The 25,522-nt window shown below is 44.2% G+C and overlaps 2 protein-coding genes across 18 annotated transcripts in view; one reads left to right on the top strand and one right to left on the bottom strand.

Moving 5' to 3' along the window:
* The window catches only part of DCUN1D3 (defective in cullin neddylation 1 domain containing 3), a 47,782-nt gene extending 45,312 nt beyond the window's left edge, over nucleotides 1-2,470 (bottom strand). Inside the window, exon 1 of one of the 6 annotated variants that reach the window (XM_054453404.2) lies at nucleotides 2,409-2,470. The gene's annotated coding sequence lies outside the window, so the exon portion shown is untranslated. Of the gene's footprint in view, nucleotides 1-130; nucleotides 302-644; nucleotides 942-2,408 lie in introns of those variants that run through there. The other 5 variants (XM_054453401.2, XM_054453407.2, XM_054453403.2 and 2 more) reach the window with 5 other exon arrangements.
* Nucleotides 61-24,901, top strand: LYRM1 (LYR motif containing 1). 12 transcript variants are annotated; one of them, XM_054453414.2, is made up of 6 exons: nucleotides 989-1,115; nucleotides 2,416-2,528; nucleotides 11,111-11,192; nucleotides 15,465-15,623; nucleotides 20,013-20,105; nucleotides 23,897-24,901. In XM_054453414.2, exons 4-6 carry the CDS (start codon nucleotides 15,465-15,467, stop codon nucleotides 24,011-24,013), a joined length of 369 nt encoding a protein of 122 aa, XP_054309389.1. In that variant the 5' UTR covers nucleotides 989-1,115; nucleotides 2,416-2,528; nucleotides 11,111-11,192; the 3' UTR covers nucleotides 24,014-24,901. The 12 variants fall into 12 exon arrangements, with proteins under 12 accessions (XP_054309384.2, XP_054309387.1, XP_054309385.1 ...); XM_054453413.2 differs by lacking the exons at nucleotides 989-1,115; nucleotides 2,416-2,528 and adding exons at nucleotides 8,219-8,709; nucleotides 9,283-9,443; XM_054453417.2 differs by lacking the exons at nucleotides 989-1,115; nucleotides 2,416-2,528 and adding exons at nucleotides 8,219-8,709; nucleotides 9,372-9,443.
* Nucleotides 24,902-25,522: the final 621 nt, after the last annotated feature.

Here is a 25,522-nt window from a genome sequence, read left to right on the forward strand (position 1 = left end):
AGCCCAGACAACGCGCTGACTTCCACTCCTCCCTTTCCACCCCTCTTTCTCGAAGGTACCCAACCCCCGCCCCTTCATCTCTCAATGCCCCCCCGCCTTTTCCTCAACTCCCCCCCTCCCCAAAACTCACAGCTGCTCCAGAGGTTCCTCCAGTCAAACCCTTTCTGGAAACGACGGCGGCCCGGCGGGTCCAAACCACCTACCATCCCCGCTCGCGTTTCCAGGCTCCCTACCCCCGCCACCGCCGCCTCTTCTTCCACCACTGCCACCGCCTCCTCTTCATCTGCGGCCCACCGGCGGCGGCCGCCCCGAAGCCCCGCCCCCTCCATCGCCTCCTGCATCATCACTTCCGGTAACCCCGCCAGCCGCCAGCTCCAGGAGGGAGAATGGGAGAGGGGCAAGGAGGGAACGAGTGGAAGATTGCGTCACGACGCACATAAAGACGTACGAAGCCGTCGCCAAGTAAGGGCAAAGACCTAGCAACCCAGAGGGAGCTGGGCTGGACCATTTTTTTTCTTGTTTTACGGGAATGGAGCGGGGAGGATAATGAAAGCGTAAAGGAAAAATAGGGGGAGGAGGAGCTCAGCTTATTGTTGGATGCGGCGGGAGATGGGCAGAGTCAGTCAGTGGAGACTCCCCCAGACCTGGAACTGGTGCTCCCACAGAGGTGGGCCCGGTGGTTTGGTCCGGCCTGGCCTACTGGACCCGTCTGTGCTCTGTCGGCCACGGCTGTGCTGGGCTCCTGGCGCCGCCTCCTCCCAGCCCGCCACGGGCTGCGCGCTTCTGTGGGTGGGGGAAGGCAGGACTGACGCAGAGTGAGTGTAGGGGATGGAGGTGCCGACTCCAGGCGCGGGAGACTGGCGGGGAAGGGGTTGGCTCCCCACGGGCAGGGATGGTTTGGAGGTTGGGCTGCGGCGTTGCCGGGAGACGGGCCTGTGTGACCCCAGCTTCGCGGGGGAGGCTTGGTGTCATCGCCACCGGCCTCGGCGACCTGCCTCACGGAAATGGCTCGCGAGTCCAAGAGGGGAGGCCTGGTGTGGGGACGCTCAGGTGCCGGCGTGGGGCCCCCTCGGAGACTGTGAATCTTTTGGACCCCCGAATGTAAATGGGAGATGGTAGGGGCCGCTCCGGGGGCGAGAGGTGTCTGGCTGGGGAATGTTGACCCAAACCAGGTCCCGTATAGGAACGGAGACTCCCTAGGACCGTGAGAGCCAGCTTCGTAATTCCTTGCTCTTCAAACCTGAGAGTAGGGTGTTGCTGTTACCTTTCATTCGTGTGCAGGAAAGAGTTAAGTAAATCAATAAAGAAGGTATCAGCAAGTGAGAAATTCCCCCCAAAGACCGGATGAGGTGACAGAAGATGGGGGGAGGGCCCCTCGAAATCGGGTAAGGCCGTTCAAAGGAGGCCACGGTTTTGCGGGGATCCGAGACCATGGTGGGTTTTCTGGGTGAAGAGAAGAGCCAATGAGAAGGACTTTTAGGTTGGAAGCAGCCAGAAGGCCATGTGGCTGAAGCAGACAGAGCCAGGGCCGGAGTGCTCTGTGATGTAGTTGGAGAAGTGGCATGACTGTAACAGCGCCTTTTAGCCCAAGGCAGGGGTTTGGCTACTGTGTACCTGAAGGGTTTTAAGAAGGGAAGTGACCTGACTTGATTTACATTTTTAAAAATCCGCTCTGCCTGCTGGATAGAGAAGGGTGGAAGTAGTTAGACCTGTTAGGAGACTGTTGCACTGTAAGACAAAGGAGAGGTGAATACAGTGTTGAAAGGGCCGGCCAGGCACGGTGGCTCACGCTTATAAACCCAGTACTTTTGGGAGGCCTAGGCGGGCGGATCACGAGGTCAGGAGATCGAGATCATCCTGGCCAACATGGTGAAACCCCATCTCTACTAAAAATACAAAAATCAGCTGGGCGTAGTGGCACGCACCTGTAATCTCTGCTACTCAGGAGAATCGCTTGAACCCGAGAGGCGGAGGTTGAAGTGAGCCACGATCGCGCCACTTCACTCCAGCCTGGGCAACAGAGTGAGACTCCGTCTCAAAAAAAAAAAAAAAGAAAAGGCCCTCAGTCACAGTGGAAATGGAGAGAATTCCATTCAGCATATATTTGGGAGGTAGTGCTTGCAGGACTTGCTGGGGAATTGGATGTGAAGTGTGTAGGAGAGGGAGGAACCGAGGTTAACTCCCTACGGGAAAACAGTTTAGAAAGGAATATCGACAGTTCTCTTTTGAACATATTAAGTTTGGTAAGTCTATTAAGTCATATGAAGTTGTCAAGAAGTTAGATATACAAGTCGGGGAAAAATCATAGTTGGAGATAATAAATGAGGAAGGCAGGGAGGAGCTCCCAGATCACCTAAGAAGAGGGTGTAAATAAAAGAGGAAGACCCCTAAATCCCTTGGGTTCTTACCATTTAGAGAGTACCCAGAGAAGGAGAAGCCAGCAAAGGAGACGACACAGACAAAACCTCAGAGATCAAAGGAGGAGGCCCCTTAATATCCTGGAATAATGGGACCCATCCCCGTAATCAGTGAGTCTCATCCCCCCACTTGCCAGCTTCTACCAGCAGCAAGTAGAAGCTAAGTCCTGGCTCAAATCTCTTCCCTCCCTCCCTCTCCCAGTTGTCAGTGCTTTTGGACTTGTGCTCAGGTAATTTGTGTCCGTTATAGAAAACCTGACTTTTTGGATAAATTGTCTATTTATATGGCTGTCTCCCCCAGGGACTGTTTTTTCTTTGTGTATTCCTGCCTCATGGTACAGAGCCTTGTCCATATGGTGGTTGTAGCTGAGCAGGAACACTGTGTTCATAAGGTATCAGCCATACAATCCAACAGCTTCTCACAAAAAGGGGCTTTTGTCCCTGCCACTGCTGCCAACCCCACCACAATTACGGTCAGTTCCACAATATAGTATAAAGGGTATCCGAAGACGAATAAGAAGGCCTGGGTTTCAATCCTGGATCTGCCACTGACCAGCAGAGTGGCCATGGATAAAGCTCTTCTCTTTGAGCTGAAGGGTTGGCCTAGATTTGAAGTTGCATACTGACAAGACAGATATTGCCTGCAAACATATTGTTCAGCCCACACAGTGATTTAAATTCTTTTTTAAATTTACTTGCCAACACTTAAAAATTGGACATCAAAATCCAGACTTTGGGCTTCATTTGAAAAATCCGGCAATCTGACAACACCAGCCTGAAGTTCCTAGAGGTTCCTACACAACAACTGTCAGCCAGAGCTGAAGAGCTGTCTCACATCCTATGTAGCTCATGCTCAGGGTTTGCCAAAAAGGCCTTTCCTCTCTCGCTACCTGGCTGACCCCTTTGGGCATTTGATTTGCAATTCTTGGTCTAGGGCTGTGCTATCCCTGTGTAGCCACTGACCACATGTGACTATTTAAATAAAAATTCAGTTCCTCCAACACATTATGTTTCAAGTGCCAGTAGCTACCTGTGACAGGTTGTGTCCTATTGGACAGAGCAGATAGAACATTTCCTTCACAGAAAGTTATCTTGGTCAGCATTGGACTGGAGGAACTCGAGGGTACTATGTAGGCTAGTCATTCTCCGCATGTGAAACTCAAGGGACTTAGCCTACTGAGGAGCTCTGGTGCCTCTGCAGATGGGAAAGTTGTGCATTCAGTAGTTATTTGATGGTGGAGGAAGCTGTCCTGAAGGCCTGGACCCCTGCACAGAATGTGGTTATTTATCAGAGAGTTGGATCAAGGGTCAGGTGCTAGAAAGCCCCAACTGTATCTAGTGTGGCATGCAAAGCTCTTTGGTCAGTTTCCTAATCCAGTTCCTCAGAAAACTATCACAAAGCAAGAACTTAAGTCAGTGTCTTATGTTCTCAGACTTCTCGACTTGATATGAAGGATGAAAGATCCTGGCTGGGGAGTTATGAATGAATGAATGAATGAATGGTTGATCTTTAGCATTGGCCTTCAATTCCAGCCCCTCCCCTACATCTCTTCCACTGCCTTGTACTACTAGTAACTGGTAACTGCTTTTCACCACCTCTGACTGACCCATACCTTTTCTTTGCCTGTTAAAATATGCTAATAAGGAAACATACTTCCATTTCTTTTGAATTGAGGGGCCCATAACTTTTCATTTAGAACTTCTATCCCTGATGGGAAAAATAGCTGTATATCTATTGGTTGTTATCTTGGTTACAGTAGCCTGATTGGAGTTCCCCTGTACAAATATAATCTTGTGTGCGCTCCGGTGCTGGTATGATATATTTAGAATGGGTGTGCTTGCCTCCTGTGATCTTGTTTGGGATGGACATTTTAGAAGTCTTTCAGACATTAATATTTTGTTTTGGCCCTGTGTTCTAAAAATTTCCCATATTACAGGGCCTAAACTAAATTATTTTCCCTTAGGTAAAATAAAAATACCATCCACCCTCTCCTCCCTGCCCTCTATTGCTGACAGACCGTATTCTTATCATTTTCTGTGTAAAAAGATGCTGTTTCATAAAATAGCTGCGGTATGATTAAGTATACCACACAAGCATATCCTGAAATTTGCAAAACAGTGTGTGGCATGTGTGGCATTACACTTCCCTTTTTGGATTCTAGTAACCAAAAAGTGAATCTGAAACAGGAAATAAGTCTGTGGTTGTGTGTGTGTGTGTGTGTGTGTGTTTGATTGATAGAGAGGAGCATATGGGACCAGAAATGTATGGAGAACAATTTCACTTAAAGGTTATTTGATTGGGGTAAGAATATGGGTGTACACCAAAAAGGAGGGAGTATAACAGATCTAAGAGAAAAGTGCCCTGAGGGATAAACAAGGAGTAAGAGATAAAGGAAGAAAAATAGGAAGGGAAGCCTGGTCATGCCTTTGGTGTTGGCACCCGCATTATATTTCCAGTAAGAAGTATGCGCTGTGGTCTGAAGATAAGCGGTGCTTCCAACAGGGTTATTTACTCATACCAAAGAACAATAGCCCTTTGCTGTACAGGGATTATTAATGATCAGAGGGAAACAGCTTTAGGAAAATCCATTACTACCACAAAGCAATAAATTCACCAACAGGCCACACATTTCTCTCCTATTCAGACAAAGCTTAGCATAGATAAAAGAGGCCTCGTTGTTCTTCCTCTGTTTCCTCCTATTCAGGTAACATTTGCCTTTGTTAACTCTCACTGCTAAGTGATGTACATGGATTATTTCAACGACTCCGAAAGGGGTTCTGCTATTACCCCATTGTACATTCTAAGAAACCAAGTCTCAGGCAGGTTAATAATTTGCCCAGTGGGGTAAAGTCAAGATTCAAACCCAGCCTTGTCCACCCAGAGCCCAAAATAAATGTTCATTTATTTCGTATTAAATCTGCTATTCCTTACAAATGGGACAGACATTCCCTACTCTGCTATACAGGGCAAGAACGTCTGGTTGCTCTGATATTATCAAGAGCATTTCAATTCTGTAGAGGTTTTCCAAATGACAGTTTTAAGTCACAGTTTTCTAGATTGATTTTAACCCATGATCATTGAGTATAGTGGACCTTATTCCCCAAAAGGATTTTGTTTTTCAGGAAAGAAGTATCAGAACCGCATTCTTCTATGTTTGGTTCTAAACTTCATGGAAATATTATAAGGTATTTCAGTCCAGTGGACAAACCCTAACCAGCCTTAAGAAAACTTAAGAGTGAGGGTTACATCATAGCTGTGTCTCTTACGCTGTTCTGGATGAAACTGATGAGGATTCCTCCCCAAGTAACACTGAGTCTCCAGTTCTTTATCCTGACACACACTGCTCTTGAAAGCATCCTAGTAAGGGTTAATTAGTATTTAACCCTTCAATGCTCTGGGATCATCAGTTGGGAAGCTTGTCCAGATACCATCGTTTGTATCTCAGGATGAGAACATATGTTATCAATGACCATTCTGTGTGTGTAAATTTATTCTTCTAATACATATTTGTCATGTTCCAACTATGTGCCAGCCTAGGCATGTAATGTACAAGACAGTCCCAAATCTCTCCCTACTCTCCCCACATCCTGCTTCCTGCAACACACACATGGTGGAAAAAGAAAGGTAAGTCATGCAAAATTATGATAGAGTAGGATGAACATTATGACAGGGGTACGCTAGAGGTGCCAGGAGTGCACATAGCCGGGACACTGACCCAGCCCCAGTGTGAAAAGGGCACCCGTCCAGAAGTGATGGAAGTCAAAATGTGGAAGCAGCAAATAGGCAAAGAAAGAGTATTTCAGTTGTATGAACTAGAGAGGCTTCCTATGGCAAAAAGAGGGACATTGCACATAATGAGCACAGAAGACCATGATTTCATTTGAGTGGAGTTTATGATTCCCCCCTCCTTGCTAAAAAATCATAAAGTACTTGGGAGAGAAATTTGACTATACTACGGTCATGAGTTCTGACGAGGGAAAAAATTCCACCTAGGGGTAGGTCTTTCCTGAAATAAATGGAAAGGGGTGTTTTAACTTCCTGGGGCTTGAAAATCAGGGTAAATTCCTCTTGCCTTTGTCCCTTTTCTTATTTGTACTGCAACGCATTTTCTTTAGAAGGCAAAGCCTCATGAGAGTCCAGCATTTGGAATTTGGACATTCCTGAGACCAGAGTCATACTTCTATAAATCTCATCTGGGGAAAGGGAATTTTCATCTCTGCTCTTAAATTCCTAAGTATGCATGCTGCAATGGTCTTTTCAAAGGCAGGGGAACTGTTCCAGAGGTGGGGAAAAAGGGCACAGTGGATGAGGCCCCTCATACCAGCAGATGTTTCCATAGTCCTCCTGTAGAACTAGATGTAGACACACCAAGTGTCTAGGTATGTCTTGTACAGTAAGTTCTTGGAACCTCCCCAGACCCTCTCACTGCACTTTGGATAGTGAGTGGCAGAGTGGGTGGGTGTTTGGTGTTTGGTTTTGGTTTTTGTTTTTTAGACTGATCACTGCCCATTATGAGTCCCCATTACTGACTCCAAAATAAAAACAGAAAAGCTTGTGGTCAGTCAGGAAAATAATCATCCAGCTTTTTTGGCTCTTGACCCTGTCTCCTGTCAACTAATTAGGGGCATTAGGCAAGATCTTGTTTCGCCATCTGTACAAGTGTTGGAATTACAAGTAGTTATGATATTCAGTAGTTTGATATACAGTGTATTTAAAAAGATATAAATCAGACCATGTTACTCCAGCTTTCATAAAATCTACCAGTGTCTTTTGCGCTTAAGACCAGAAACAAAGTTCCTTTCCAAGGCCTACCCCCAACCTGTGCTGGATTCTGTGGACCTGTGGCCCCTTTCCCAAAGGCTCTTGTTGCATTCATGTTCATCTTTTTTATTTTTATTTTTTGAGACAGAGTCTGACTCTTGCCCAGGCTTGAGTGCAGTGGCGTGATCATAGCTCACTGCAGCCTTTATCACCTGGGCTCAAGGGATCCTCCCACCTCAGCATCTGAAAGTGTTGGGCTTATAGGCATGAGCCACCAAGCCTGGCTAATTTTTTTTATTTTTCAATGGAGATGAGGTCTCCCCGTGTTGCCCAGGCTGGTCTCAAACTCTTGGGTTCAAGCAATCCTCCCACCTCAGCCTCCCAAAGTGCTGGGATTACAGGCATAAGCCACCATGCCCTGCCTCATGTTCATCTTTGAAGTCGATTCCCACGTCACGTCCTTTGCTCCTGTTGTTCCCTCTTCTTGCACCAGCTTCCCCTTACGTTGGTCCGTTATTAGGTTCCATCACACCATTCAGGACTCAGCTCATATGTCACTGACCACCCAGAAAGTAACCCTCACCTCTGGTTATTACTCCTCAGAGCACATATGACTATCTGAAATTCTTGTTCTTGTACATCATCTTACTCTGCCACTAGAATGTAAGCTCAAGGAGGGTAGGGACCATGGCTGCTTATTTATCACTGTATCCCCAGAAACGGCAGGTGTCTGGCACATGGTGGACCTTCAATAAATGCTGAGTGAGTGGATGGATGGATGGATCCTTGGAAGGGAAGAGTAAGGCCTACCAGGTAGTAGCACGGTAGTGAGCCCCTGCACTGGTGGCTTTTGTGTCGGCTCCATTGGAGTTGGAGGGGACAGGGTTGCCACGGGGAATGGAAGAGCAAAGCGGTGCAGCCATGTGCCCAGCCTGCTTAGAGCAGGCTGGTGTGTAACATAATTAAAAAGGGCGGTTGCAGGTTAGAGCAGGGGCAGATGGCAAATGGGGAAGACTATTGCAATTCATATCAATGTGCAAAAAAATTGCTTCCTTTGCTCTTTGTATAGAAAGGGACCAGAATTATTTAGTTCCCTTTGTCACAACTAGATAAGCTCTTTAAAGCAATCAACAGACATTCAACATTTATTGAGATTGAACAGTGTATTTCGTGATTAAAAGCATGGGCTCTGACTTCAGACCAGCTGGGTTTGAATCCTGGCCCTGCCTGTTGTTAGCTGTGTGACCTTGGACAAGTTACTTAATCTCTGCATCAGGTTCCTCCTTTGTAAAATGGGGATAATGGTAGTATCTGCATATATAGAGTACCTAGCAAATTATCTGGCACACGGTAAATGCAAAGCAAATGTAACTTTTAATATTTTTATTACTGTAATGAACAAGATACAATCCCTGCCCTCCAGGAATTCAGACTCAGAGAAGAAAAAACATAAAGTGAAAGAAATGCAGAACTATCTGCTGGCCATGAGAGAAGCAAGGAAAAGTTTGCTTTGAAAAAGCTTAATAGCAAGTAGGTGTCTGATGGTGTGGGGTGGCTAGCAGAAAGGAGACATTGTAGGCAGAGGAAGACTCAGCCAAGACAGACAGAAGTATGACATAGCAAGGCACCTTAGAGCAGTAGCTCCCAAACTTCAGAGTCCACATCACAGTTTTTGCTGTTTACCTATATTTTAAACCAGCTTAAAAAGTTTTCTAATTCATTTCTTTAAAGGAAGCTGTATATCGCATAAAATCTAAATCACTCAAAATTATGGGTTTGATGGGCTATTCTAATATACAGTTTGTATTGTATATCTAAGATTACCTCCCCAACCAATCTTTGGGACACTTGGCATTAGGGGACACATCTCTTAACTATGACCAGAGGCCAAAACACACTGGCAGCAACATCTGTGAGCCTTTTCTTAGTGGCACAGGCCTGCACATCACAGAGGCTTGGAAATGATCCTCACCTCCACACATGTATAACCCTGTGTTATAACAGGGCGTGATTTTTAAGAAAAGAGACCAGCTTCTAGTCCCATTCCTTTCCAGGCACACCTCATATCTTCTGTCTTTCTTCATTCTGGGATTTGGGGGTTAGGGAGATGAAAAGGAGTAAAGAATTGCAAGAAATGTCAGTCTCAGAATAAAGATTATAGAAGGTTAACTTTTAAAAATCTACATGGATAGACTTCGTGACCCGCTGAGACCGCAGTTGAATTGTGGTCCTCTAAACTACTGAATATTCCTGATGTATTGCCGGTAAGAAAATCCCAGCAGACCCCATTGTATCAGATCAACCCCTGATATAGTGAAGAAGGAAAAGGGCTTCCTTAGTCTTGCATTAATTGTGAGAGATAATTGATAGTTTTAGAGCAATAAATGTTGGTTTCAAGCCATTAAATCCATATTTGGGAAAAGGTGATTTTTCTAACTGAGTTGCTTTCTAGGAACAAAGACAAAAATATAAAAAGGAAAAGAGCTTTTTAAATTTTTTTTAAAATATATGGCTGATTCTGTTTCTAGAATCACAAACTTTCTATAGCACAGGATACTCTCAGTTATTCAGAAAACATTTATTGAATACTGATTATATACCTTTCTAGGTGCTGAGAATTCAGCAGTAAATAAGATGAATGTGATCATTGTCCCCCATAAAGATGAGAGTCTACTGGGGGAAGACTTTAACAAACCATTACGTAAGTGAGGAGTGCTATACAAAGAAGAATATTAGGACCTGTGAGAAGGTTCAACAGACAGCCCCAACCCAATGGGTGTGAGGGAAGCAGGAAGATTTTCTGAGACATCCATATTTTCATTGGGAACGGCAGGCTGGATAGGGTTGGTCAGGTAAAAGGGAGGGGGTCAGGGGAAAGCCTTCTAGAAAGAGAAAACAGCATGGATATGTGCCCCTAAGGCAAGAAAGAACATGGTTCCCTCAAAGGCCTGAAACAAACCCAGTAAGAAAAGAACAAAAGAAGCATTTTTCTTTTCTTGCCTTTTCTCTCAAGACTTGGAAGGAAGTGGTAGGCTAGATTTGATAGTACACAATGATGAATACAGCTTTAGACCCTTCTCTCGGGAAATCTTTGGAACTTGGGTTTTCTGGGTCACCTGATGTTGCAGAGTGAGACATCACATAAATCCCTTTCAGGATTAGTTTTCAAAACACTTAAACGTTAATTAAAGTGTTTTGAAAATAGTCCTATTAAGTACCAATTGTTAGCACTGCTCATTACCTTGAGGGTATTAACCTAATTGCAGGGCTTGTGTATCAGATTATGGTATATGATCAGTTAGAGTTTGAAGCAGTGATTCTTAGAGTCATAGAAGGAAACCAATTAAAGTTAGATTTTTAGAGAAGGTTGCTTTAGCCAGTTGTTGTGGCACACGCCTGAGGTCCCAGCTACTCTGGAGGCTGAGGCAGGAGGCTCACTTGAGTCTGGGAGGTCAAAGCTGCAGTGAGCCATGATCATGCCACTGTACTCCAGCCTGGGTGACAGAGCAAGACCCTGCCTCTAAAAAAAACCAAACAACAACAACAAAAAACCTTGCTGCTGATTGAATATGCCTGACCTTCGTCACTTTTCTCAAGTGTCTTGCAGTCAAGGAAGTTCCGTCTGTTAATGACAGGGAAGTGAAGCAATCATTAAGAGATGTTGGTTGCAGACTCCCTGTACCTCACAGGAACTGACTCATGTATTTTCATATGAAACCATGGAGTTTTAGGGAGAGCCAGAAACTCAGAAACCTGTTTCCTTACCAGGAAAAATGTCATCATCTCATCTGGGTTTTTATTACAATAAGCCACAAAGCATGATGTTCTCTCTTGGTTTTTATGAATTCCTTGTAAGCATTTTTTCTGTGTAGCCTCATAGACTCAGAATTGGTATTGAATATAGCTTTGGTCCTTTTAACCTTTGAATTAGGTGAAGTAGTATTTGAAGCTTTTCATCAGTTGGCTCATTCTTTACTCAAGAATAAACCTCAAGAAACGTCATCAGGGTCAGGGTAAGTGCTCATATTGGAAAGAAATTCTCTGTAAGGTGAATTCCTTGCAAGCACTTAGAATTTTGAGGTAAACATGCCCACTTCCAGCTCCAATCTGCATTCTTTAGCTGCTCAAATTCTCATAATTTCAGTACTACCTTAAAGCATATTATCTCCACCTCATGCCTTTCCCTCCGTAAGTTGAAAATGGATCATGTTCCCAAAAGCAGGCAGTGAGCAGCTTACTTCCCGATCCTGATGAACCTGTTAGAGGAAAACCCAGAACTCACAATGAGGTGTCCAGCTGCCTGGCCTTGCTACTTACTCACCAAATCTGCCCTCCTTGTCTTCCCACCCTGTCTTCTGGTTCAAGGCTGTACAATATTCATTGTTCTAATTCTGGCTAATCAGAATCTTCCAGTAGTGGGACTTTTTTTTTTCTAGCTTCCCTGAATTTATTTTAGATATAGAAATGTAAATAGTTATAAAAAAGGGGAGGGGGGGCTGAAATACTTTGTTTTGTTTTTTCATTTTTATAGAGATAGGGTCTCTTTATATTGCCCAGGCTGGTCCCGAACTCCTGGCCTCAAGTGATCCTTCCATCTCAGCCTCCCAAAGTACTGGGATTATAGGAATGAGCCACTGGAGCCAGCCTGAAGTTTTTAAATAAGTTGTTGGGGTTTGCTTGTTTGTTTTTGAGATGGGGTCTCACTCTGTCACCCAGGCTGGAGTGCAGGGGCTCAGTCTTGCCTCGTAGTGCAATCTCAGCTCACTTCAGCCTCCCGGGCTCATACAATCCTCCCACCTCAGCCTCCCAAGTAGCTAGGACTACAGGCATGTGCCATCACGCCTGGCCAATTTTTGTATTTTTTACAAAATGAATGTTTTGTAAGAAACATGTTACCCAGGTGGGTCTCAAACTCCAAAGCTTAAGTGACTTGCCTGTCCCAGCCTCCCAAAGTGCTGGGATTACAGGCATGAGCCACTGCACGTGGCCTTAAATAAATTTTTTTTTTTTTTTGAGATGGAGTCTCGCTCTGTCACCCAGGCTAGAGTGCAGTGGCGCAATCTTGGCTCACTGCCAGCTCCGCCTGCCGGATTCACGCCATTCTCCTGCCTCAGCCTCCCGAGTAGCTGGGACTACAGGTGCCGGCCACCACGCCCGACTAATTTTTTTTGTGTATTTTTAGTAGAGACGGGGTTTCACCTTGTTAGCCAGGATGGTCTTGATCTCCTGACCTCGTGATCTGCCCGCCTTGCCTTCCCAAAGTGCTGGGATTACAGGCGTGAGCCACCGTGCCCGGCCGGCCTTAAATAATTTTTTTTAAAAAGGAAACACCTAATATCCATCAGCAAAATAGATAGTACATTGGGATATCTTCATACAGCAGGCTGAATTGCAGCACTGAGAACATATGAACCAGAGCCATGTGTAACAACATGGATGAATCTTATGAATGTCATGGGCAAATAAAGCAAATTGCAGAACTTACCTATAAACTTTTTAAACTTGCAAAGCAGGCGGGGTGTGGTGGCTCATGCCTGTAATCCCAGCACTTTGGGAGGCCGAGGCAGGTGGATCATCTGAGGTCAGGAGTTCGAGACCAGCCTGACCAACATGGTGAAACCCCATCTCTACTAAAAATATGAAATTAGCCGGGCGTGATGGTGCACACCTGTAATCCCAGCTAATTGGGAGGCTGAGTCAGGAGAATCACTTGAACCCGGGAGGCGGAGGTTGCAGTGAGCTGAGATTGCGCCATTGTACTCCAGCCTGGGCAACAAAAGCGAAACTCTGTCTCAAAAATAATAATAATAATAAATAAATAAATAAAACTTGCAAAGCAATACTATAAATGTTATGTGTAAAGATATGCACAATAAACAACAAATTCAGCATAGTGATTCCTTCTAGGAGAGGAAGGGGAATGTGATTTGGAAGGGGTATAGTGGGGGTTTCTACTGGATACATAATTTATTCTTTAAGGTCTGTTGTAACTGTGTGGCTATTACATTGGTCTCAATATCTTTTCTTTTCTTTTTTTTTTTTTGGAGACAGAGTCACTGTTGCCCAGGCTGGAATACAGTGGCATGATCTTGGCTCACTGCAACCTTCACCTCCTGGGTTCAAGTGATTCTCGTGCCTCAGCCTCCCAAATAGCTGGGATTACAGGTGGTTGCCACCACACCTGGCTAATTTTTGTATTTTTATAGTCTCTATAAATTTTGTAATTTATAGAGACTGGGTTTCACCATGTTGCCCAGGCTGGTCTTGAACTCCTTACCTCAAGTGATCCACCTGCCTCGGCCTCCCAAACTGCTGGGATTACAGGCATGAGCCACTGTACCTGGCCTCTATATCTTTTGGTATCTGAAATATTTTGTAATAAGAATTTAAAGATACCGGGAATTATGCTTTTGAAAAATACAATTAGCTTTATGGAATATACCTACGTCAGTTCTCTCTTGGCCACGTCTTCTGAAATTAAAACTGATGTTTGAGACTAAAAACCCAGAGGGGCCTTGAGATCTTCAGTCATCAGAAAGACTTTTTTTTTTTCTTTTTTTTTGAGACGGAGTCTCGCTGTGTCGCCCAGGCTGGAGTACAGTGGCCGGATCTCAGCTCACTGCAAGCTCCGCCTCACGGGTTCATACCATTCTCCTGCCTCAGCCTTCTGAGTAGCTGGGACGATAGGCACCCACCACAACGCCCAGCTAATTTTTTGTATTTTTAGTAGAGACGGGGTTTCACCATGTTATCCAGGATGGTCTCAATCTCCTGACCTCGTGATCCGCCCACCTCAGCCTCCTAAAGTGCTGGGATTACAGGCATGAGCCACCGCACCCGGTCAGTCATCACAAAGATTTTTAATTATACTTATTGGACAAGAAAGTAGACCAACGATTTTGAGAAATATTTCCAAAAAGATTGTGACAGACTAAAAGAGAGGTTGCAACCTGACAACCTCTGGGTGGAACTGAGCCTACGGACTCATTTTGTTTGGCCTGTACAGTCCTCACTTTTTTTTTTTTTTTTCTTTTTGGAGACAGAGTCTCACTCTGTCACCCAGGCTGGAGTGCAATGGTGCAATCTTGGCTCACTACAACCTCCGCCTCTGGGGTTCAAGCAATTCTCCTGACTCAGCCTCCCAAGTAGCTGGGACTACAGGCACATGCCGCCACACCCAGCTAATTTTTTTTTTGTATTTTAGTAGAGACAAGGTTTCACCATGTTGCCCAGGCTGGTCTTGAACTCCCGAGGTCACGCAATCCACCTGCCTCAGCCTCCCAGAGTGCTAGGATTACAGGCGTGAGCCACCACGCCTGGCCTCACATTTTCAAAAATAATGACTTAGTGTGTTTTTTTGAGATGTCATATTTTTAAAATCTGGATTGCCACCTATTTTTAAGCTATCAGGAAATCTGGCATTCCTAGGCACTTCTTTCTACATGGCAGCTGCTGGCTGGAGCTGAATGGCAACTGTTCCCTTTCAAGGGGGCATTTCCTGTCCAGGTGGCCACTGTCCCCATCCAAGCAGGTCCTCTCATTTATATTACCTGCCAGGCCACAGAGGCACTTGAGTTTGTAACCAGTGGATTAAATTCCATTTCTCCCTTAACTAGGAAATTCAGTTATCCAAAATATGCCTTCTCCCAGGCATTCAGGTGAGCAATGTAATTTTACTGGACTGGCTTAAAGAATAATAAGTGTGAGTTTTGGTTTTGCCGCGTTCATAAATGTGGCCACCATGGCAAACGGTGTGGTTGAGCAACCCTCAACCTCGGGATGAATTACAAAGCCAGTTGAGAGATACGGTGTTTCTATTACATGGTTTCGGCAATGCTACTCAACAGATTTGTTGAGAAAGAGCAATTATTTCTAGACTAATTAAAGGTCTTGATTAAAAAACTGTACATCGGCCAGGCGCGGTGGCTCACGCTTGTAATCCCAGCACTTTGGGAGGCCGAGGCGGGTGGATCACGAGGTCAGGAGATCGAGACCACGGTGAAACCCCGTCTCTACTAAAAATACAAAAAATTAGCCGGGCGTGGTGGCGGGTGCCTGTAGTCCCAGCTACTTGGGAGGCTGAGGCAGGAGAATGGCGTGAACCCAGGAGGCGGAGCTTGCAGTGAGCTGAGATTGCACCACTGCACTACAGCCTGGGCGACAGAGCGAGACTTCATCTTAAAAAAAAAAAAAAAAAAAAAAAAAACTGTACATCTGCCTGGCTGCCTCCTGTCAAGTTGCATTTTTATGCAAATTTTCCCTCTTCTATTTTGGTGGGTCTGAAGATGGCAACGGCAACACGACAAGAAGTCCTTGGCCTCTACCGCAGCATTTTCAGGCTTGCGAGGAAATGGCAGGCTACATCAGGGCAGATGGAAGACACCATCAAAGAAAAACAGTACATACTAAATGAAGCCAGAACGCTGTTCCGGAAAAACAAAAATGTAAGTAGCCCCCACTTGGAGATTGTGCAGACGAGAGTTGTTCCTTATATTTGTTTATTTCTTTTCGGTCTTTAATCAAGAGGGCTGAGCCGCACAGTCATGGTGGCAGAACATGGGGCAGGAAGGGGCCAGTGCGCAGCTTGGCTAGCTTGCCTGACCACTGGGAAGCCTGTGTTTCTCTCTTCACTTGTTCCAGGTCTCAAGCCAGCCAGTAAGTGGCTCAGTGTCCTCAGAAGACCCCATGAGCCAGGTGACATGAGCAGGCCAATGAGTTTTCAGAGGAGGAGCCAGTCCTCATACTGTACCCGTTGCTGGCCACTCCCATAGGAGGTGTGCAGGAAAATGGTTTTTTGTTGTTGTTGTTGTTTTTTTTTTTTTTCAATTCATAAACTATTCAAAGCCTCTAAATATAAACCCATTTAGAAGGAAGAGAATAGGATTAAGACACAGGGTTCCCTTCATAACAGCTTTGAACTCAAGCCTCTTTGGCTAGCAGAGTGAGGTTGCCCTTTGGGACCACAGAACTGGGTAAGATAGTGTCTCCATTAGCTGGTTTAAGGGAACTGCACACACAGACAGCAGGGAGCCAGATTGGACCCACCCCTACGAACCCTAAAGCGTTAGCTGTTAGCTCCAGGGAAGACCGCCTGGCACTAAGCATGGAAAAAGGCTTTCACGCCTGACTTCTTTTCCGCCTCCTCACTGATCTAATGGATTCAGCGCTGTCACTGCTCCCCTCATGAAACCTCCTAACAGTCTACTCTCACCGCTTTTCCATCTCTGACCTCTGACTGTCTCTCTTTGGCCCTGTCATCACACACCCTCCCGCCAGCTGCAGGGGTCCTCTGAAGGTCAGCCCTCTGTGCTGAGGCCTGTGCAACACGCAGCCACCTTGTGATTTAAGCTGTCACATCTGAATCCTCGGCTTTGGCCTCTGCCTGGCCACCTGAAGGACCTCACCATGGCTTAGTAGTCCAAAGCAGGGTCATCTTTCTACAGGAGTGCCTCCCCTTCCCCACTGGCCCATTGGTGTCACAGCTCCTGTCACCACTCTGCAACTCTTTGTTCTCATTCCTCACTCAACAAATATTTGATTGCCCACTATGTGCCAAACACGAGACTAGATGTCGAAGACAAACATAAGCCAAACCAAGACAGAGCTGTCAGAGGCATTTGAGTTAGATGGAAAGAAATATAAAATTACAGTTGAGAAAAGTGCTACAAAGGCTGGGCGTGGTGGCTCACGCCTGTAATCCTACCACTTTGGGAGGCCAAGGCTGGAGGATCAGTTGAGCCCAGGAGTTCCAGACCAACCTGGGCAACATAGGGAGTCCCTGTCTCTTAAAAAAAAAAAAAGCATTACCACAGAAGCCCTCCTAATCTGCAGCAACTTCCCCTTCTCTGAATCCCCGATGCCTCTAGCTTTTCAAGGCTGACTTATGAAGTTTCTCTCTACCCTTCTGACCTTCCTCCAAACCCAGCTTCCCCAAACTTTTTCTGCTCTTAGCATAGACCATGCTTGCCAAACCAGAGTATATGTACCCCGTGAGGTCCCTAAACAGTCCTCTAAGGAATGGAAATAAAATACAACTGCTACTTCTATTTATCCTTTCATCTTTCTAAAAAGTCTGTCTGATACACAGTTACAATGAACTTGTTAGTACATATATATAATTTATAAATTAATACATTTATAAATTAATATAAATACATATATGGGGGCTGTGGGCTCAGAAATATTTCAATGAAAAGAGTAGGTGATTGGCCAGGTGTGGTGGCTCATGCCTGTAATCCTTACACTTTGGGAGGCCGAGGCTGGTGGATCACTTGAGGTCAGAAGTTTAAGATAAGCCTGGCCAACATGGTGAAACCCTGTCTACTAAAAATACAAAAATTAGCTGGGCGTGGTGGTGCACGCCTGTAGTCCCAGCTACTCAGGAGGCTGAGGCACGAGAATTTCTTGAACCCAGGAGGCAGAGGTTACAGTGAGCCAAGATCATGCCACTGCACCCCAGCCTGGGCAACAGAGGAAGACTCTGTCATCAAAAAAAGAGTAGATGATCAAAAGGCTTGGAGATCCCTAAATAGTTGTTTATATTCTCCTTTTTCTTCTTTATTTATGTTGGCATGGTTTTCCCAACCAGATCATCAGTTCCTTGAACATATAGACAAGGTCTTATACTTTTCTAGTATATCCCAAGGGACCTCCTTGTAGTTGTCACTAAATGAATGAGCAGCTATAAATACTTTGATTTAACTGACCTCCTCCAGGAAATTTTCCTCAGTTTCTCTGCTTCCCCCTCAACCCCATGCTGGCCGCCTGTTCTGAATTCCTATAGCTGTCTGTAGCAGTCACTGCATCCATTGATTATATACCACTGTGCCTTTTCTGTAGCTTCAGGTATCACAGTTGTTCTGCCCAAGTAATAACTTTAATAGTTGAAGGCACTGTCCAGCCTTCAGTGTTGGGGATATCATAGTACATGCCCAATAAACTTTTGCACACTCACTCGCCTGAAGACTACTCAAGACTTTCGGTTTTCAGTTATCTCAATAACCCTTCCTTTGCCTAGGCTTAGATTGGCTCGGGGAATGAACCAAAGGGAGGTGTATGTGCCACTGATGGTACATGAGATTATTTGGGAGTGGGCAGAAGAGGTACATGGGTTTTTAATTTTAAGATATATACTGGCTTTAGCATGTGTTATAAAGGAAAGGGAATATCAGACCAGAGTTTCACAAATACTATTGCTTAAGAGAGTCCATTTAATGAAGAATTTTAACATTAGTATAAGTAATATGTGGATATGGCAGAATCATGCAGCCAGCCTGTGAATGACTGAATTTGGAATACTCTAGCCCAGGCTTGTTCAGATAGACAGCTGAAGCCCCGGAAGCTCCAACCCCCTTAACCATATCTTTGTCAAGGGCTTTTTCTTTCTTCCTAGTCCCTCATGCAGACATAAGGAGTTTCTTGTAACTTTGATTACTCTTAAGAGTTTAATAATCCAAAGGTATCCCATGAACTGCTCTGAATCTCAGTGGGCAAATGGGAACATGGAACTCTTTTCCAACACAGACAGCAAATCAGTGGCTTCTGAGAAGCACAGAGGTCAGAAAGTTGGGCCTCTGCCGCAAGGGACTTACAGCTGTGGTTCTCCGCATTGCTGTTCCTGGAACTCTTCTCTGCTCCAAGAGGTACCATAGGACAGGAACGCCCTTGAAATTTCCAAGCCACATGGACCCAGACTTTGCTGCGTGGGTGTCATCTGGTGCTGATGCAATCCTAGCTCAGCTTTGAAGTCCACTTGCAAACTCCTAGCAGAGCCACGTCTTGATTCATTTTCCTACCTCAGAATGAAAGAGTTTCTCCCCTTTTCCTACTTGGCTGTTTTTCAGAATGAACTTTTTATTCCTTTAATTGAAAGTGGATTACCATGGTTTGACTATTTTGGAATTTCAAAAGCCCTTTGTTCCCCTTACTAATGAGCCAAGGCAGTTGACAGTTTAAGAGGTGTAGATCGTTCTCCAGTGTCTTACTCTGGGGTTTTCAGGACAGCACTTGCAGAAACCATCGGGTTACTTTGAAGTTTAATCAACATGAGGGGGGTGTGAAGAAGCACTCTCAGTCAGTGTCGGTGGGAATATAATTTATAGATTGTTGGTAGGAATGTAAATTGGTGTGAACTCTAGAGAGTAATCTGGGAATATCTGTGAGAATTAAAAATGCATGAATCTATGCCGTTTGTCCTAGCAGTCCTCTCTCTCTAGGAATTCATCTTTTAGATACATATGCATGTAAGCAAAGTAATTTTAGAGGGATCCATAGCAGAATCATTTATAATAGCAAAAAATTGGAAATAAATTATCCATGGGTAGGAGATTGGTTAAATTATAATAAAGCCTTCTGTTGGAATTTTATATAGCTGTTAAAAAGAAGGGAGCAGCTCTATAGATGGATTATAGAAGGAACTTCAAGTTATGTTCATGAAAAAGCAAGGTTCAGAACAAAGGGAGCTATTGTTTGTGTGAGAAAAATAATCAGCTTCTACATACATGTGCATTTTCACATATACATAGAATACCCCTGCAAGAACACACAAGAAACTGCTAATTGTTGTCTCCGAGATGAGGAACTAGAATAGAGGAGTAAGAGGGAAATGTAGTTTTTATGTTACATCCTTTTGTATTATTTGAATTATTTTTACCTACTTTAATGATTTTAAAAGTTTATGGTAAGCTTTAATATTAAATTGCTTTTGATTTTCCAAATTAGCAACATTTCATTTACTGGCTAGTGAACGAAAAAAGTTTGAGAAAATGTATACCTATACTCTATGTACCATTAGAAATATACTATCAGCCTCATTTCTTTTTCCCTTTTAATAGCTCACGGACACAGACCTAATTAAACAGTGTATAGATGAATGCACAGCCAGGATTGAAATTGGACTGCATTACAAGATTCCTTACCCAAGGCCAGTAAGTGTGACTCCGGTTAACAAGTGCTGGGTCCTTTACCCTCATCAACCCGGTTATTTCCAAGAATGTGTAACAAGAGGGCGAGTGCTTGCTGAGAAGCCCAGAACTGCTGTGGGAGGCATGTTGGAAATAAGCTATCATTGCATGCTGCCAGCCCATCACAACAAAGTAAAATGTCAATGAATGCATGATGTATCCTGCTTACATAGCTTTCCACGTATGGAAGGGAAAACCAGCTCACACTGTAGAGCTTTTCTCTTCACTTTCATCTTTTTTATGGAAATGTGTTTAATTATAAAAGGCAGGTTTGTTGTTACTAAAAGAATAAAGTTCAAACATGAATGCATAAAGTAGAAAGTAAAAATGGTCAAAAATTCTCATCTAGGCTAGGCACTGTGGCTCGTGCCTATAATCCTAGCACTTTGGGAGGCCAAGGCAGGAGGATCACTTGAGGTTAGGAGTTCGAGACCAGCCTGGGCAACACAGTGAGACCCCATTGCTACACAAAATTTAAAAATTAGCCAGGCATGGTGACACATTCCTGTATTCCCAGCTACTTGGGGAACTGAGGTGGGAGAATTGCTTCAGCCCAGGAGGTTGAGGCAGCAGTGACCCATGATCACACCACTGCGCTCCAGCCTGGGTGACAGAGCGAGACCCTGTCTCAAAAAATAAATAAAACTTAAATTTATATATATAAATTTAAAATAAAAAATTATATAAACAATACATTCAGAATGTTAAGAAACAAAATAAATTTCAAATTTATATGAATTTAAAATAATAAATGTATATAAATTTATTTTTTCTTAAATTCTTTCATACCATAGATTTAAAACAATAATTTAATTTAAAATAAGTTTTATTTATTTATTTATTTATTTGTGGAGACTGACTCTTTGCTCCATCACCCAGGCTAGGTACAGTGGTGCAGTCATGGCCCACTGCAGCCTTGACCTCCCGGGCTAAAGTGATTCTCCCATCTCACTTCCCCAAGTAGCTGGGACTACAAGTATGTGCCACCACGCCCAGCTAATGTTTTAATTTTTTGTAGAGATGGAGGTCTCACTGTGTTGCCCAGGCTGATCTTGAACTCCTGGGCTCAAGCAATCCTCCCACCTCAGCCTCACAAAGCTCTGGGATAACAGGCATGAGCCACCGTGCCTGGCCAAAATTCTTTTTTGTTTGTTCGTTTTTTGGAGACAGAGTCTTACTCTGTTGCCCAGGCTGGAGTGCAGCATGATTTCTGCTCACTGCAACCTCTGCCTTCCCAGTTCAAGTGATTCTCATGCCTCAACCTCTCGAATAGGTGGAACTACTGTCATGCACCACCACACCCAGCTAATTTTTTGTATTTTAATAGAAACAGGGTTTCACCGTGTTGCCCAGGCTGGTCTTGAACTCCTGAGCTTAGGCAATCTGCCCACCGTGGCCTCCAAAAGTGCTAGGATGACAGGCGTAAGCCACTGCACCCTGCCCAAAATTCTTAAAAAAAAAAAAAAAAAAAAAAAAATTTCTCATTGTGTAGAGGGTGACCACTTTAACTGTTAAATGGAAAATTGCCAATATTCAACTCTTTTAGCTACAAAAACAGCAATTTTATATTGTAGTGGCTCAACCTAATTAGTTTGGTAGTACACCCTTTTAGTCTTTTTTTCTATATTCATGTACCTACATTTTCTTTACATATATAGGATTCTGGATATAATGTTATACTGTGTACTTATTTTACTTCATGTCTTCTGCACATCTTTGTATATAGCTCTCCCTCAATCTTTTTTTTTTCTTGAGACAGAGCCTCACTCTGTCGCCTAGTCTGGAGTGCAGTGGTGCAATCTTGGCTCACTGCAGCCTCCTGGGTTCAAGGGATTCGCCTGCCTCAGCCTCCTGAGTAGCTGGGATTACAGATTACAGGCGCACCACCACACCCACCTAATTTTTGTATTTTTAGTAGTAACAGGGTTTCACCATGTTGGCCAGGCTGGTCTAGAACTCCTGGCCTTAAGTGATCCGCCTGCCTTGGCCTTCCAAAGTGCTGGGATTATAGGTATGAGCCACCATGCCCAGCCCAGTCTTTTTTAAATGATTGCATTGTATGCTATTGTAAGAATGTGCCATTTTGTTAGGGTTCTTCAAAGAAACAGAACCAGTAGAATGAAGATACGTAGATCTAGGGACAGCTAGATGTATATGTGAAGAGATTTATTATGAGGAATTGGCTCTCTGTATATCTAGACAGAGATACATCTAGATACGCCTGAAAGGAGTTTTTTTGGTTTTTTTTTTTTTTTTTTTTTAGACAGAGTCTCGCACTGTCACCTGGGCTAGAGTGCAGTGGCACAATCTCGGCTCACTGCAACCTCCACCTCCCGGGTTCAAGCGATTCTCCTGCCTCACCCTCCCAGGTAGCTGGGATTACAGGCCCCCGCCACCATGCCAGCTAATTTTTTGTATTTTTAGTAGATATAGGGTTTCACTATGTTGGCCAGGCTGATCTCAAACTCCTGACTTCGTGATCCGCCCACTCGGCTTCCCAAAGTGCTGGGATTACAGGCGTGAGCCACTGTGCCCAGCCGAAAGGAGATTTATTATAAGGAATTGGTGCATGTGATTATAGAGGCTGAGAAGTCCTAGGATTTGCCGTCTGCAAGCTGGAGACCCAGAAGAAAGCTGGTGGTATTACTCAGTTTGAGCCCACAGGCCTGAGAACCCAAGGGGCCAATGGTGGAAATCCCCAGTCTGAGGCCCAGAGAAGATGAGGTGTCCCAGCTCAAACAGGCAGGGAGCAAAAGGAGCCGCTTCCCCTTCTTCTGCCTGTTTGTTCTATTCAGGCCCTCCATGGATTGGATGTTGCCCATTCACACTGGGGAGGGCCATGTGCTTTACTAGGTCCACTGATTCAAATGCTAATCTCATCCAGAAACACCCTCACAGATACACCTAGAAATGATGTTTAATCTGGGCACCCATCGCCAATCAGACTGACACAAAAAATTAAGCATCCTAGGCCAGGCACAGTGGCTCATGCCTGTAATCCCAGCACTATGGGAGGCCAAGGCAGGTGGATCACTTGAGGTCAGGAATTCGAGACCAGCCTGGCCAACATGGCAAAACCCCATATCTATTAAAAATACAAAAATTAGTCAGGCGTGGTGGCGAGTACCTGTAATCCCAGCTACTCGGGAGGCTGAGACAGAGAATCACTTGAACCTGGGAGGCCGAGGTTGCAGTGAGCTGAGATCATGCCACTGCACTCCAGCCTGGGTGACAGAGTGAAACGGTGTCTCAAAAAAAAAAAAAAAAAAGAAAGAAGGAAAAATTAACCATCCCAGCCATAATTTAACCAGCCCCTCTCTTGCTAGGCAGTTAGTTTGATCCCAGTTTTCTGCTATGCACAGACCATCTTTGTATACACACACTTTTCTCCCCTTCTTTGAATTCTCAACTTGCTATGTGATCCATGCTCGTTTTTTCTCCTCTATGCAGGCGATATAGCAAAGAGCGTAGGCTCTGGAATCTGACAGATCTGGGTTCAAATCCTGGCTTCCCTTCTTAATGTATAACCTTAGGCAAGTTTTTTAACTTCTCTGAGGTTTCATTTCCTCATCTGTAAATATTAGAATAATAATCCCTTATGAGGTTGTTGTAGGATTAACTTGTGTAAAGATTAATGAATCAATGTAGATACAGCACTTAGCAGAGGCTATGGTACTTTCTGAGTAGATCCTCAGTGAATACGAGCTGCTGCAATGATTATGAGTATGATTCTTCATATTATTGTTCTTATTCAGATTCATCTGCCTCCAATGGGCCTTACCCCACTCCGAGGCCGGGGACTTCGAAGCCAAGAGAAACTGAGGAAACTTTCCAAACCAGTATATCTCAGATCTCATGATGAAGTTTCCTAATCTAGAGGAAAGTTTATTTCTGCAAATGATGAGCCAACTAGTTCTTGAATGTAAACCAGATGGCAAAACGCTTCTTGATTAGGGGCAAAAATTCAAATGTCTTCTTAAAACCTCCACAATTGATTCTCACCCTGTGATGTGCACTTAGATATCCCTAGAGTTTCTCAGTGTCTTTCTTCCTGAGTGGATGGCATTATCCCTAGAGGTCATGGACCTTACATCCTCACTGCAGTCACCTTTGGAAACAAGACTGAGGCCTGTAGAAGGAAAGCGGAAGGGTGCAAGAGCTGTTCATGGGAATTCCAATCACCACACATGCCAGCTGATGGAAAAAAATCTGCCAGTCACTGGAAGTTACTGTGGCTACTATAAAACTATGTATCACTCTCAGAATATTCTTAGGCTTTTTTTTTTTTCAAGTTATAGATTTGCTTAAAAGTGAGGTTTTTTTGTGTGTGCTTTTTTGTTGTCTTTTGACCCTTCCAGTTTCCAGATATGTCTTAAAAAGTGCATCATTGGATTGACCATGGTTTTTCATGAAATTTTATGAGATTTCTGCCTTAACTAAATGCATATATTCCTTATCTTAAAGCCTGTCATTACTTAGGATGCACTTACAGGATCTGAAAAGCTCACTTTAAACTCATACTGCATTCATTACGAGTATTTTACGTTGACATAATTGAAAAGTACAAGGTCCAAGCTGGCTTTCAAATTATGTCTAAACAGAAATGGGACAAATAGACTTGAAAATAGAAGGGATTTATTCCACCCCTGCAAGGGTAGAGTCAGGTGAGAGTCCCTTGGTGAGTCATTTGTACATCAGTGTCATTTCTTCTTAACCTCTGAAGAAGATGGACATCAGAAATAAAGACAAAGCACTATCAATTTTTGGCTGTCTATTCTTTTTCGAAATGGACTCCTGACCCTCAGAAGCAACAGTTGGAACCTACTCCTATGAGGAGGAGCACACGTTTTCACACTCAAGGTAACTTATCACAGGGTTTGGCAATGACATAGAGAACAAATATGATGCTGTATCAGTGGAGTAATAGTATATGTATATATATAAAATTTTTTTTTTTTTTTGAAATGGAGTTTCACTCTTGTTGCCCAGGCCGGAATGCAATGGTGCAATCTCAGCTTACCGCAACCTCCGCCTCTCGGGTTCAAGCAATTTTCCTGCCTCAGCCTCCCAAGTAGCTGGGATTACAGGCATGTGCCACCATTCCTGGCTAATTACCTATTTTTAGTAGAGATGGGGTTTCTCCATGTTGGTCAGGCTGGTCTTGAACTCCCGACCTCAGGTGATCCGCCCACCTCAGCCTCCTAAAGTGCTGGGATTACAGGCGTGAGCCACCACGCCAGGCCTCGGTATGTGCATATTTAACACAGATGCAACTAGTACACTTTGTGCTGCTATAATAGAATATGTAACACTAGGTACTTTATGAAAAACAGAGATTTATTTATTAACAGTGCTGAAGGCCAGGAACTACAAGATTGAGG

The sequence above is a fragment of the Pongo pygmaeus genome, chromosome 18, assembly GCF_028885625.2.
Source record: "Pongo pygmaeus isolate AG05252 chromosome 18, NHGRI_mPonPyg2-v2.0_pri, whole genome shotgun sequence".
NCBI classification, from domain to species: Eukaryota; Metazoa; Chordata; class Mammalia; order Primates; family Hominidae; genus Pongo; species Pongo pygmaeus.

What these genes read in the sequence shown, in the direction of transcription:
- LYRM1 (XM_054453409.2), top strand. Translation starts at nt 85, where the DNA reads ATGCCCCCCCGCCTTTTCCTCAACTCCCCCCCTCCCCAAAACTCACAG. An exon ending in ACGTACGAAGCCGTCGCCAA is followed by an intron (nt 463 to 15,464) that starts GTAAGGGCAAAG and finishes GTGGGTCTGAAG; the next exon opens with ATGGCAACGGCAACACGACA. An exon ending in AGATTCCTTACCCAAGGCCA is followed by an intron (nt 20,106 to 23,896) that starts GTAAGTGTGACT and finishes GTTCTTATTCAG; the next exon opens with ATTCATCTGCCTCCAATGGG.